Below are 14,772 nucleotides of genomic sequence, written 5' to 3'. Positions count from 1 at the left end.
TTTTTTATTAGTGACTGTTTTCAAAATCTTTGAATTTGGTTCTGACTTAGGGATTTCTTGCCATCAGTGTATTTGAGTACACCGCTTATAAATGGCAATTTTGAGCAGAAAAACCTGGAGCACAGCATTTCAATCTGTTAATATTTCTATTAATGGCCTACTTACTGAATTACAAATATAGTTTGAGTTTTTAACTGAGTTTAGAACCTGCTTTATAACTACTGTTTAAAATAATCAGCACGTACAAACAGTATACGAGGCATTTTGCAATCGTGGAAGATAAACCGAAACCAGTGTTTCAGAAGACAGCACTACTAAATAAGCAAATAGAAGACATTCTTGAGAGTACTCAGCTGCGGCAAGGGCCCGTCAGTGTAGGTGCATGTTATTGCCATCACTCTGAGACTTAGTTTATTAGAGACTGAAGGTTACCTAAAAGCCTCAAGCACTGTCTTCTTTAAGAGCTAGTGCGAAGTTTAGCCCAAGCACAAGAAGTTGATAACGTGATCACATTTGTGGGTAGACGAAAGTCGCCACAGAATGGTCAGAAAGGCTGTATACTTAGCTGAGAAGGACACGAGGAACTGAACAGAGGGGACAGAGGAAACATACAGAAACACGGTAGAGACGTTGAATGGCAAGCTTTTCATTTCTTTTTGTAAGGCAGCAGGAGCCCGAATGGCATTTTCAAATTAGTGAGGAGAGAAAAAGCTGAACTCTTTATCCTGTTGATTTTATCCTTGGGCCTCCATAGATTATAGAATGCTAAAAAAAAAATAGTAGATTATAAAATCTTAAAAAAAAAAGTCTGCAGAAGAATATGCAGCTTTTACTATTTTTTGGAATGTGGAGCAGGTCAGATTTTAGTAAGGATTAAGAAATAAATGAGAGAGAAAAAGATTGTAGGTTGTTGGCACAAAGATCAGACAGAAGAAAAGCCCAGACTGCTTCAGCTAGTCCAATGACTCGTGTGGAAACCACTGCTGGATCTGCCCAGAAAGAAAGTGCGTCTGAGGGTCAACCACAAGACACCGTGCAGACACAGGGTAGACAGAATAACCAGTATGCCATGAATGCACATTCTTGTCGTCCAAAGGATGTTTAGGGCTCTTATACCCAGGCACATGGCCTCAACTCTGCATGGGTAGGTCTGCTCCCATCCAACTCTGCTCAGTGCCCTGGCCTCTATCTCCTGGGGAATAAGCCCTGGCAAAGGTTGTACGCTCTGTAGACAAGGTGGTTTGTGTTCATCCTTTTTGATGTTCATCCAGGCATGTAGCCTAGAAACTGAGGGGAATAGATAATCCAGGGTAACTCGTTGTGCACTTTACGTTAATTACTCATCTTTAAATGAGAGATCAGATGCGGGTTATTTGAGTTATTGTCATTTTTAATACTTCCATATCATGCTCTGTTGTTTACTTTGGCATACTATTAAACATGAAAGAAAAAAGGGGAAATGCCCCCATAGTACCAATATTTTGTTTGTTAGAATACTCATAAAGTTATAAAAGAGACTAAGAATATATAAACAAATAAAACTGTATTTGCACCAGAACTGCCATAAGGAAGGTAGACATTTCAGAGTCAAAATGATTGACGGTTTTCAGATGGAATTAGGTTTTTAAATTGTTTTTTTTTTAATGGCATTTCTGTTTAACTGTTCTGATACAGTGAACATCAGATCTGCCTTTTGATCATGTCTTAAAAGACACCAGCCAAAGTTCGTTGTAAATAATGATATATACTGGCTCATTGAATTACCTAGGAAAATGGTGAAAAAGAACCTATTTTGTTTACAGAACTGAGATTTAGGGAGTCTTCTTAGAAAGTAAAGTTAAACCGAATGCTATTATGTTGGCATTTTTTTCTTTCATATGTCTTTCAAACTTTTATTAGTAACCCTAAATTTTATATTATTTAATACTGAGTTTATGTTGAAGAATATTATTTAGTAATCAAAACCCAAGACTAAGATCATGAGTTTAGAGATGGTGAGAGGAAGAAATAAAATAATTTAAAATCCCCTAAATAAAGCTATTTCTTCCTTTTCGACTTCGATTTTAGACATTGATGAATGTTTACAGAATGGCCGTATCTGCAATAATGGACGTTGCATCAATACAGATGGCAGTTTCCACTGTGTGTGTAATGCAGGATTTCATGTTACGCGTGATGGGAAGAACTGTGAAGGTAATACAGTGTAATAATAATTACAGTATAATCGTGTCATTCCCCTATTCCATTGCAGTTTCAGTATCAAAAGTCTTTAACAAGGCCAAGTCAAACATTGAGTGAAAGGTCAAAGTATCAAATGTATATTCACCTATTGTTATCTGGGAGGATGCCTAACTTTCAACAGTATTAGTTCCTTTAATTCACATTTGTGTGAGTCAAATAACATTGTAAATATAGGAGCAGAGCTTGCTATTTAAATATTCCTGGTGACGAAACTTTTGTAGCATAAATCATTACTTCCAAATTTTATGCAGTCAGAATTTGTACATTAAAAAAAAATAAGACACACCTAATCTCATATATTCTTCAGTCACTTATAATCCTTTTGTTTCAAGTGTCTGTAGTAATGAAATATTACTAAGGAGTATCTGAAAATGTAAAATTTGAGAGAAATGTTGGCGAGAGTCAGCCCTTTATATTGCCTCTTGAATTAATCACCTCACTTTGAATTGGGCTGTGTTTCATTTTGTCTTTTTCCCTGCCTTTTCTCCCCTAAATTGAAAATGTGACAATTATTGATGAGTTTCCACTTCTCAGACCTTTAGCAAAAAATGAAGAATGCTCCTTATCATCTTTCCCAAAGTCTTCGGGAAAGATCCCAAGAATCTATTCATACATTAAAGGAATTTCAAAATTGTTCTTAGAAACATTTTTGGCAGAATATTATCTCAGTGATTCAATTCAAAGACTTAATGCCAAAATTCTCAGTTGGGATAGAGTCTTGTTTAAAAAAGAAAAAAAATCATAAATTACTTCGGTCTGACTAAAGCCTGTAAGTGAAAACACACTGTGTCTAGAAGAGCAAGTGCCTCCTAAGACAGCTGTAATATTAAATAAAATAGCTGATGAATTTAAAGAAATACCTGTATGCTCAAGGGATCCTAAAGGTTAGCTGTCATGGCTATACTCTATAGTCAAGTCTTGCATTTCACAAATACATTTTTCCTATCCTTATTTAAAATTGCTTCAAACTGCAAGCAGTTCTCTGGCTTCTACTTTTTAAAGAATCAAGAAGTAGCCTAAATACATTTCATCATTCTTAGTTTCGATTTTGTTTTTATTTTCAGTATATTAGAAGTAATGTGGATCTGTAAATATAACCATCAGGCTGTTTACACACCTTTCAGTTTGTAAACTGCTCTTCCTAAAAAGAGCCTTGGTAGCTTTTATTGAGTTAAATTTCATATATATATTTATATGGAAAATATATTTATATGAAATTCCATATATAGTATGAGTCTAATACATATACATGTATATATACATATACACATATACGTGCATATACAGATTACAGATATACGTATATGCTTGTGTAAGTATATATGTATATATATACACACATGTCCTAAAATAAATTTAGCCCTATAGTTTGCATGCACATGTCAAAAATTGAGAACTTGAGATACGTCTTTCATATGGCCACTCTTCTCTTTGTAAGCTATAATTTGGATGAAAATTAACCTTAGACAATAATAACAAAAAAGTAAAGAAATGTGACGAAACAGAATTCTATTGATCCCGGTTGGCTTCCTTTGTAAGCTTACTCATCTGGCCATAAGAAAATATATCCTTTGTATTTTTCAGATATGGATGAATGCAGCATAAGGAATATGTGCCTTAATGGAATGTGTATCAATGAAGATGGCAGTTTTAAATGTATTTGCAAACCTGGATTTCAGCTGGCATCAGATGGGCGTTATTGTAAAGGTTTGTGCTCTAAATCATATTCTTCACCCGTTTTTTCTCCTCTCTACATTGCTTAGAGCTACCACCTTTCCTTATTGATTCTCCCTATTTAAAGTACCCCTAACTCTGTACTAAGAAGCCTGACTGGAACTCCTTCTTAAGTCCAGCCATCCAGAGAGCTACGATTTATGCCCAGAAGGCTGTTCTTACTTCAGAAAGAGTGTTTGGTGTCTTCTCAAAGCAGCCTGTTAGGCTCCATAGCAAATGAATGAGAAGCTGAACTACCATTTGGACTACCAACAGCTGTGAGCATCTTTTTAAATAAGCTGAGTTCTGCCTCTTCCTTACAGTTGAGGAATAATGACAGTTGGCTTCTTGACGGCTGTCATTTGCCACCTCTTACGTCTTCACCTGGACAAAATATTGTAGACTCTTAGTGCGGTGATCTCTTCTTCATAATTTCCTCCAGATACCTTAAGAAACACAATTTATTTAAGCTTTATCAAATCACAGAAGCAAAAAAGAGAAACAGGATTAAGCAGAAGAAATAAAGGAACCAGGAGCCATTATTTAGCTCTGTGACTTTTGAAATAATCTTATTGCTCCAAGTAGTGAAGCAAAATGAAGATTTTTATTTGTGCTGTTGAAAATTGGGGTCCTGAGAAGAGTTATCGGGAGATAACTGGAGTTATCAGGAGAAGAAGTTAAATTTGTGCTTAGTGTCTCTGCCTCATGCGGTCAAGGATGAGTAATTATTGCCCTTGTGTCCAAGATCTGAGCTGCAACCAGACTTCTCAAGGAACCTCATACTCAAAATAGATCCAGGGAATCTGCTAAAATATGACACTCAAAACCATAGTTTCAGATGTAGAAGGTAGAGAGAGCATCAGGCTATTCAAGATGGAGAAGGCAAGAAAAAGTCCTATGGTGCCTCTTCTCTGGGTGCCCTTGTATTAAGTCCTTGTATTAAGTCTTCAGCGTGTTGTGTATTTTCTCTAGGCTTAAAAGAGCTTCTAGCCCTTGGTTGTTTACCTACATTCTCTATGACCTTCACATAAATAGCTCTTAATATCATGGAAATCTGCCTTCACAGCAAGAGAAAGGTTTTTTTGTTTGTTTGTTTTTTGTTTTCAAATTTGAAGTAGGAAATTGGTTTTCCGTGCTTTTGAGCTATGTGTTGGGAGGAACTTATAGTTGGGGAGACAAGATTAACGCATGGAAATGTTAAGACAGCATACAGCAAAGCACCAAATTGTGCAAATTAAGTGCTGTACAAGTGAAAAAGAAAGGGGAAGGGAAGGATTGCTGGAATATTTGGAACTAGGCTTCCAAACAAAATAACAGAAGGAAATGTGAAAGTCCCTTTGTGAACAGAACTTTTCTGAGAACACACACTCCTCTCTCTTACCTATGCACAGAGCATGCTAAGATTCACTTTCAGTACCTATAGGCTGCCAGTGACCCAGGCCACAGACTCTTAAGGGTGGCCAATAGATAATGCTGTTGTAACTATTTCAGAAAATATTATGACCTCATAGGTGAAGCCCGGTTTTGCAACTGTTTGCAATCAGTGAACTAGTATCTTATTGATAAATGGATTGTTCCAGTCATTTGAAAGTGCCTGATGATTAAAAGTCTGCTCTGACTTTAACATTCTGGCTTAAGAATCAGAGCTGGAGAGAAAGAGAGGGGGGAAATGCTCCATATACCTTACCTGTGTCGTCTTTATTCTGATGTATAGAGAAGATGGAATACACACACTTGTAGTAAGAATAAAGGAAGAAAAAAGAAAAAAATTTCTTGTATGCTGAATTTCTTTTCCATCATTTTTCTCTTGACATCATGGGATAAGATTTTCTCTTCATACTGAACACTTGGTTCTGATCCCACAAAGATGTAACTGTTCAAAGCTGAATGAACAATGCTAATTTAATCGCTACAGTTAACTAATCTGATGAACAGCCTGGTCTCCCTGATCACTCTCTGAAGGTGGAGGCCACTCACTTTGAGCAACGCCCTCTGGATCTATGTTCCATCGCTGTCCCCAGTAAAAAACCTTTGGATTACATTTCAGACTGTAGTCACCACTGTTTTACTGTAGATCTCGATTTGAACAAAAAGGTGACCTGAATAACTGAACCAGTTTGAGTTCACGTATTTAAATATAACTGCTGTTTTAAAATACAATCTGTACACGGAATCTTGGACCATCTGAATATATTTTGTGCCAAATAACACAAGCTATGTAAAACGCAGAGGTGTTTCAGTCTCAATTTGCCTTTTTAAGGTCAGAAGAAAGGAAATATTCACCTACACCAGTTGTATATTATAAAAGGAGTTGTTATAAAACGACTTGTTCCTAAGTGTTATATGTTTTCCAAAACACAGTTTTGGTACCATTTCTGTTTCCATGTTGGAAATAGAACATGTTTGGTACCATGTTCAGGGGGAAAAGTATCTGCTATTATTAGTATGTGCCCAATAAAATCTTTTACCAGGCCTCCCTAAGGATACACATACGATACTATAAAATATTTGTAATGCTTAAGAGAGACTTTTCTTTGCTGGGTTCCAATTGCTTACAGTGCTGTTGTTGGCTAGGAGTTGTCATCAAAATCATCTATATTCATTTTCTGTTCCTTTTTTATGGTGTTCCATCCAGGCTTTAGTTCTGTGTCTCCTCATGCCATTCTAATTTTCCCAGAGAGTTAAGGCATGAGTGATACTGGAATGGACACCAGTCTGGGTGTTGGATGCCAAAAGGAGAAGCTTCCTGCCCAGGCCAAAGATGTAGTTTATTATCAAGCTAGATCTCTGACAGTCCTGGAAAAATTGCCATGTGAAACATTACACAAGACCCTTTGTCTTTTAGCTGTCACTTTCCTTCTTCTTCCAATTCTGTTTTTGCCTTTGTGATTCTTACATTGGATAAAAAAAAAAAAAAATCTCTGGAGAATGTTATTGAAATAGCTTTCTATGGAAAAGAAATAAACTCAGACAGTTTATCTCTCTCCATTTTTGTTCCTTTTCTCTCAAAGGAAAATGAAATGCATCTCACTGAGCTTTTATTGTTGACGCTGCATTACTGTAAATCTTCCCTATTTTCAAGTCTTAGAACTGTAAATATGTTATGTCTTTAGATAAAGTCACTTTATTTTTTTTTCTCTTTTTTTTTAACATCTTTATTGGAGTATAATTTCTTTACAACGTTGTGTGAAGTCGCTTTATTTTTAATAAGTGCTTTTCCCCACCACAGATATTAACGAGTGTGAAACACCTGGGATCTGCATGAATGGGCGTTGTGTCAACACTGACGGCTCCTACCGATGTGAATGCTTTCCTGGACTGGCCGTTGGTCTGGATGGACGTGTGTGTGTTGGTAAGGTTAAAGCCGTAACTAGATGTACGATAGAGATCCACCCTCTATCAGTCAATAAAATCCGTCAATAATAAATGTACTTGACTGTAGCAGATATGATACAATTAATATTTGTGGGGCAACAAACCAACAGGGTCAGTTCTTTTCTTGTATGACATGGATATTAGTTTAAGGCATAGAAAGACGAGCTGAGATCAATGAAAACCAAGGGAATCCCCACCTCTCCTTCTCCCTTGTCTTTCCTAATCACCTAACTGTCCTCAATTTTCTCCAACCCTCCTTTGTTGATAATGGTCTTTGAAATTGACCTGTATGTGCCCATTATCTCATGGTGAACATTTCACTTTCATCTAGGGAATTAAATGTTCCAAGGGAGGTATAGAATGCAAAGGAGGATATGGATAAGTAAGAAACTTATATGATAATAGTTTTATGTGGCTTTATAAAGAGTTTGAGATTTGTTGATAAATAGATACAAAGTTTTTCCAAATTACTTTTAAGAAAGGTAGTCGGTAGACCCTTTGAATTGGGAGAGGATTGGACATAGCTGGAAATCCCCTCCTGGTGGTAAAGATGATACTGCTTAGTTAGACCAATATCTGCAGATTTGTATAAATGAACCTTTTACGGATTAAACATCCTCCTTTTTGAAAGTACATCTAATTCAGATATTCAATAATTGCATGTTTATTTTGAGGTCATCTGTATTTCTAATAAAGATCTTATTTATCATAAGGTGAGATTGAATGGTCATCCATCATTCATTCAACATTTATTAAGTGCCTTCTGTGTACACTCCTGGGGAAGAAAAAAATGAGTGAGGTATAATCCTAGCCCTTAAGGACCTCACAGTTGGGTAAACCCTAATAGTCCCTAGAGAACCGGAAGAGTCTAGTAATTGGTTTCCAGTGCTTGGAAGCTGAATGCAGAATGATTTGTTTCGTTTTGTTTTCTATTGAGACCTAATACCAGAGGCATTCTCTGTGAGTTACACCAGGGACAATGGCTAAATAAAACCAGCTTCAACTTTGACCTGGGGGGTTCCCATCTGTTTGAAGCGATAGTATGATGACAGATGCTTCTTCCTGTGTAGACACACACATGCGGAGCACATGCTACGGTGGATACAAGAGAGGCCAGTGTGTCAAACCCTTGTTTGGTGCTGTTACCAAATCTGAGTGCTGTTGCGCCAGCACCGAGTATGCTTTTGGGGAACCTTGCCAACCGTGTCCTTCACAGAATTCAGGTATGTGGTGTCATGGGGATGCCCCAGTACTCCCAGCCTTCCGCCACCATCTGCAGTCTTTGCATTTTTGGAAGTCACGGGGGAAGATTGCGTCTGCTCTCCAGGTGCGCCATGTACCTTGCTGGGGTCTTGGCAGGCGCTGCTCAGCCTCTGCTCAGCTGTTCCTCACAGGCCCAGCCATCACTTGGATTAGGCAGCACATTCATGCCTCCCATCTGAACTCCTCCACCTCCGTAATAGTCATGCTCTTTAGGGTGTGTGCGACTTGCCTTGTTTTCTAAAGTAGCTTCACAGTGTTTACATTTTGTAGGAACTATTATAAAAGCAGGATGCTACCGAGTGTAAAAGTCAATAATTTTCAGATGACCTGAATGTTTCCAACTTCTTTCCAAAAGGCCATTTGTGAATTTTGTTCAAATCCTTCGGGCTGCTTGAGGGTGTGCTTTTCCTAAATGATTTTATTCAACTCTAGGGAAAAAGTGTTTTTCTCAATTTGAGTGACATGGCATAGTGAAAAGGAAACTTGTCAGTGAGTCAGAATTCTGCTCCCCAGCCACAGGCAGACACATTACTTAATTGGAGGTTCAGTTTTTTGTGGATTTTTGTTTATTTAGGAATTTTTCTCACCGAATTTCAAAAGGATTTGAGATGGCTTCCATTAGTAAACAATTATGAAATAGAATAATATGGAAAAGGGATCTTCATTTTTTTCATCTACAAAATGAATTGTCTTAGGTAATCCAGAAGATCCTCTCCAGTTGTAAATTATTTCTGTTTGTAAGGCAAAAATAGTTTATTGAAATGAAAGCAGTAGACTGTCAACATTTGAATGTAATTTTAAGGTAGCTTGGCAGTTGACTTCTAATGTCCTAAAATAGAATAAGTCCTAATATTGAAAACGTGTAGCTCTGATTGGTTGGTTTACCTCTAAGATTCAGTTAGTTCATTTCTGGCCTAGATACTATCTATTAAAGACGAGCTCACAATTTGTAAACATTTGCCATTTTGAAAATGACAATATTTGAAGTCAGACAGAAATTAAAATGTATTATGAGAAGTTAGAGAAAGTTAAGTAGAAGACTTTAAAAGTCTTTAAAATGGGGGAATGCCAGTTAAAGAAAGAAAGCTTTATTCTGGATGACTGCTTCACCCAGTCATTTCATATATGATTACTAACAAATATATGTTTGCAATAATACTTCGATTATATAGTATACAAATATAATTCTATCTAAAAAGATACTTCCACACAACTTTATAGTTGTATATTATTAATATCATCCTTTTAAAGTAAAGTTTGTTACTTTAATTTTTCCAAGTACTTTCCTTGCATACTTTGAATTTACAAGATAGATGGGTATCCTAAAAACTGGTACAAGGATATAGGTGATTTGTCCGTGTCTTGAATGAGTAGAATAGCCAAAGCTTAGAATCCAGGATCCTTGGTGCATATAGTTTTTTGTTTTTACATTTTCCTCTGGCCCCCAATTACATCTCCAGAGAATTCTTATGCTATATAGGAAAATGAAATTAAAAAGATGACCCAAAGAAACCAAATTTCTTTAAGCAGTAAAGCTTAAAGAGAGTTACATTTTGAAGCTCAGTTCTACTACCTTCTGTTTTATATTTGAATCAGTTTACACAAAAGTGGTCCACATGTGGAAATAGTTCCATCCCGTTTGGTTTCTCCACCTCTCTGATAGATGAAAATGCCAAATCATGAAGGATTGAAATGTAGGATGTCCCTTATTTCAGGAGAGAGGAGGGATTTTAAAGGGGACTGGAAATATCCAGAAGGAATATCTTTAGTCAATTTAATGAGAAATTCTAACCACTTAACATCTAAAGTTCATCTTTGTGCTCTGGAAGTCAAATAAACTATATTTCCAGATACATCTCACTGGCTGCTGAGCATTTACTCCTTGTAGAAATCCGTCAGTTAAAGCTACAGGAGAGTAATGATTAGGAATTTTCTCTTCTGTCCTCATTCCACTGTCTCCACGGCACAACACTGAGTTAGCTTAGCAACACCTACCATTTATTAAGTGCTTGAGTTGGGCTGAGCACTTTACATGTTCTCTCAGGAAATCTACAGCACTACCATGTGAGTTGGGTATCATTGTCTACACTTATATAAGAGGGAACTAGAAGAGGGAAAGGGCTTGCTCCCAAGACCCTCAGCAATAAGCATTGTCATCAGCATTCAAACCCATGCTGATCTGAATTCACTACAGAGTCTAGTACCGGATCCTGCCCAAATGGAAAAGAATAATGACAATAATTTGCTTCCGTGTAGGCTAAGCATCAGCTAATTTAACACTAATTATAAAATTGCTTTCAGCAAAACTGGCATGATTTTGTTTTTCCTGTTTTATTACTTACACTGTTTCACAAGTGCTTTAATTTATTGCTGATGTGAGAGAATAAAGAGGATGTATTTCTTTCTGCTGCCAGTCCCTGGCTTTCAAACACAGTGGCAGCCACCTTTCCATTTTTTCCCTTTTTGGATCCTTTTAAGATGATTTAAAAATTAAGGGATTTTACCTCTTTTCTCAAATTTATGTTTGGTAGAAGACAGAGGCTCTGAAGGAGTCAACCTTCATCTTTTAATCTATAAACAATTATAACTCCTTTGCATCCCCTGTCATCAGGAATGCAATTTTCTAGAATGTGGAGGTATAGGAACTATCTGCTTCAGCACCGAGGTACAGGTGGCCTATGTAAAAAAGCAGCATCCCTAATATTCACTTCTCCTGCCACCTAAGCACAACTGATCTGCATTTGACCATGAGATTCTGTAGTTGCCAGAAACCATGGGCAACTAAGGGAAACTTCGTTTCTTTTCCTGGGATTAAGTGTGGTTCCTATTAGTTCTCCATTTCCATCATTCACTCTTAGGTTTATCTAAATATTGTTGGAATTGCGTATAAAGCATTGCATCAATTTTAAGAAATAGAAATCTGATTCCATCACAAATTTGGGAACATATTCTATATACCTCCATTTCTTCAGTAAGATCCAGTTTTAACATTATGCAATACATTTCCTATGGATTTATATAATAGAATGAATCTGGCATCCTGATAAATATTAACTTTAAAAATACACGTAAATGCAAGTGTAGATACCGTGTTATTCTTGTGAGGGGAGGCTAGAGAATTTGCAGAGAGAAATGAGAACACGTTAAGAATTTGATTGTACTGAAAAAAATAGCTCGAACTAAGAAAAGAATTTATTTCCAAGATGGTGGGAGAGAGTTTTATTAACAGTTAAGAAACCACATTTTAACAGGCACATTTCACTGTAAGTGTAAAGTGTTCCCTGGTGAAAAAAATCAAGCCATAGGAAAAACACCTTTTCCGAAAGTGCTTGCACAAGGAATTGCTGGAACTCGCCTATATCCTTATAAGTCGTTTTCCACGGTGATTGCGGAGCCTTTAAAATGGGAGCCTGGTGTGACTCCCCTAGGAGATGCCTCCGTTTCCTTTACCACTTTATTTCAGTTCCACTCACTTTGGAGGAAATGATGTGCGCAAAGCCAAGGGCAGGATCGACCTGTTCTGCAAACAAGGGAATCATTTACTATCTGTTAATTTATTGCAGCGGAATATCAGGCGCTCTGCAGCAGTGGGCCAGGAATGACGTCAGCAGGCAGTGGTAAGGACTTGTTTTGAAATTTACTAAGCATGGGCAGAGGCAGCACTGGGCCTTCCTGTGGGTTTCCACTTGGTCCCTTTACACCAATCTGGTCCGACCCCCCTCTCTGGCCATCACCGCGTTGATCTACCTGGGACACTTAGAAGCCCCCAGTGGCAGAACAGCTGTGGCACAGCGGGTCCTGGGATTGCTGGGTGTGGGTGTGGCACTCATTACTGAAGGGTTGGGTGCTCTCCCAGGGTCACTGATGGGAACGAGATACAGTGACCATGGTGGCTCGTTCCTGAGAAGGGGCAGCCCGGCCCTCCTTTGGATCTACCACTATCGAGTACAATTCAGGGTTACGAGCTCAATTGAACCTATGCACGTTTTGAACACTTTCTTAATGGTCAAGTGCTCAGTCATTCTCAGATGGCAGTAGTGAGCCATCTTGTGTTTTGTAGCAGGTGGTGATAGCAATGAACTGAGTTGGAAGAAAATGAAATGTTTAAGTGTAGAAGTTAGAAGTAGAGAAATACTGGTACCATAAAAGAAATTAAACGGGAGAATTGGAACAAGTGTAAAAATGGGTGACAAGTAAGAGGAAGGGGTTACTTTACTAATAAAAAACTAAATGATTTGATTCAAGAGAGTTCTGGGAAAAAATAGACTGACTCAATTGATTGTCAGTTCATTCTCTTGATTGATTTCATTATTATGTGTGGATAAAGAAAGGGCGAGGTGGATATTTGGAGGAGAAAAGAGGACAAGTAAGGAAATGTATAATGAATAAGGAGTTAGTGGGGAATAAATAAGTTGTGATAGATACCTGGATAAGGAAAAAAAAAAGGTCAACCTTGATTTATAGAAGAGTCGGGCAACAAGATTTGAGACTAGCCACTCACTGACTGTCACTCGGCATCACCCTTGACTATTAGAGCTCTCCTCAGGCTGTCAGCAAACGGAAGAGGAGGACCCAGCCTCATCTGGACAGAGTAGCAGAGGCTTTTCCAGAGCAGGTGGTGGTTGAGCAAGCTTCGGACCAACGTGTAGGTTTGCTCCAGACATTCCCCATGCAGAGTGAAGAGGGCATGATGTGTTTATGGCAGAGTAAGAGATTTAAAGTGAATAAAGAGTTCATAGTTTAATTTAATCTTGAGAATACTGTCGAACCTACGAAAGTCTGAACCATGAGAATGACACAGTCACCTTGTTTTGAGGCCGTTAAGTCTGGTGGCAGTGTAGAATGTAGACTGAAGAAGGACAGGCTGATGGCAGGGAGAGCAGTTGTAGGAACCTGGGCTCTGTATTTGATCAACCTTTCCACCTTGATGTTTGTACAAGAAGAAGTCCAGGAGTTCTCCTCTTGATTAAGGATTGGTAATCTTGTAGTTCTAGCTCAGATGCCAAGTTCCTCTCAGGGACTGGTGGAAGGAAGACTTGAGTCAGACTACCTTGTAGTGAGAAAAAGGGATCAACTTTCTCATCAAGGAGAAACTTTATTTTCATGAGGTCCTAAGGTCTTTACAGTTATCGTAATGTTATTTTTTGATAGCTCATTTGATGTTTACTTTAGAATGTTAATGATTTTGAATTTTTTTGTGGTGTAGATATAAATGAATGTGCATTAGACCCTGATATCTGCCCAAATGGAATTTGTGAAAATCTCCGTGGGACCTACAAATGTATTTGCAATTCAGGATATGAAGTGGATTCATCTGGGAAAAATTGTGTTGGTAAGACGTTTCACCTGTTTTCTAAGACATTTCATGCATCATGCATTCTTTCTTTTGTTGCTTGAGGGAAACTGCTCTTGAGTAGCTTAAAGGACTGGATAAATGGATGTGCTACACTTTGGGTGTCAGCATAGCTGAATCCTGACAAGTTATATCTTTTGTTTAACTATGTAAAGGATGGAACATGGCAACTGTCCCTCTCATACAGCGTGCAGTTCTCTAATTGCACAGGTTGAAGCCGAGTGCTGCCCCTACTAGATGCCTTTGTTATTAGGGCGCTGCTAATTGTCATTATGCACAAAGTAGATGTAGCAGTTATTTTCAAAACAGCAGAAATCTTACTTTGAGCATTTTCACCTGCTTTCCTTCTAACTATGTGGCATTTGTACTCACATAAAAAGAACTCACAGTAAATCAAAGTATCTTCTCTCCCCCCCCATTTAAATCAGCTTTCACCTGAGTTTCAGGCTAAGCAAGTACCTAAAAAAATGGAGGATGGAAGCAGGTCATGGGAGCCCACAGGTTTATCACAAAACCCTCTTCTTTTGACTGCAGGTTTCTTTTTCTCTCCCTAACTTTTATTGCTGGCCTAAACCTGGCCCTTCCTTCTTTATGGTCTACAGCTGAATTTTGAAAAATGATTTCTTTCTCTCTCACACCCTTAATTTTAGGGCCCCTTTTTTGGGGGTACAGTTGTCATGTGAGCATACATGGTACTTTCAAACTAGACTCAACTCAAAAAAAAGTTTTACTATTTCATTTTCCTGTAGGAGCCTCTCTACATTGGCAGACATGAAAAATCATTATTTATCTGGGCAGGCCAGAAAGGCACAGAGATGTTTTAGCTT

At 37.9% G+C, this 14,772-nt stretch overlaps 1 protein-coding gene across 3 annotated transcripts in view; it reads left to right on the top strand.

The window, feature by feature from the left end:
- Nucleotides 1-14,772, top strand: part of FBN1 (fibrillin 1) — a 256,463-nt gene that overhangs the window by 140,296 nt on the left and 101,395 nt on the right. For all 3 annotated transcript variants that reach the window (XM_060005191.1, XM_060005190.1, XM_060005189.1), the window contains 6 exons: nucleotides 2,068-2,193; nucleotides 3,826-3,948; nucleotides 7,184-7,306; nucleotides 8,400-8,552; nucleotides 12,156-12,209; nucleotides 13,799-13,924. In XM_060005191.1, the coding sequence (XP_059861174.1) occupies nucleotides 2,068-2,193; nucleotides 3,826-3,948; nucleotides 7,184-7,306; nucleotides 8,400-8,552; nucleotides 12,156-12,209; nucleotides 13,799-13,924 (705 nt within the window). The remainder of the gene's footprint in view (nucleotides 1-2,067; nucleotides 2,194-3,825; nucleotides 3,949-7,183; nucleotides 7,307-8,399; nucleotides 8,553-12,155; nucleotides 12,210-13,798; nucleotides 13,925-14,772) is intronic.

The sequence above is a fragment of the Delphinus delphis genome, chromosome 2 (genome assembly GCF_949987515.2).
Source record: "Delphinus delphis chromosome 2, mDelDel1.2, whole genome shotgun sequence".
NCBI classification, from domain to species: Eukaryota; Metazoa; Chordata; class Mammalia; order Artiodactyla; family Delphinidae; genus Delphinus; species Delphinus delphis.
The sequence above is the reverse complement of the archived record's forward strand: the minus strand, read 5'-3'. Positions and strand labels throughout refer to the sequence as shown.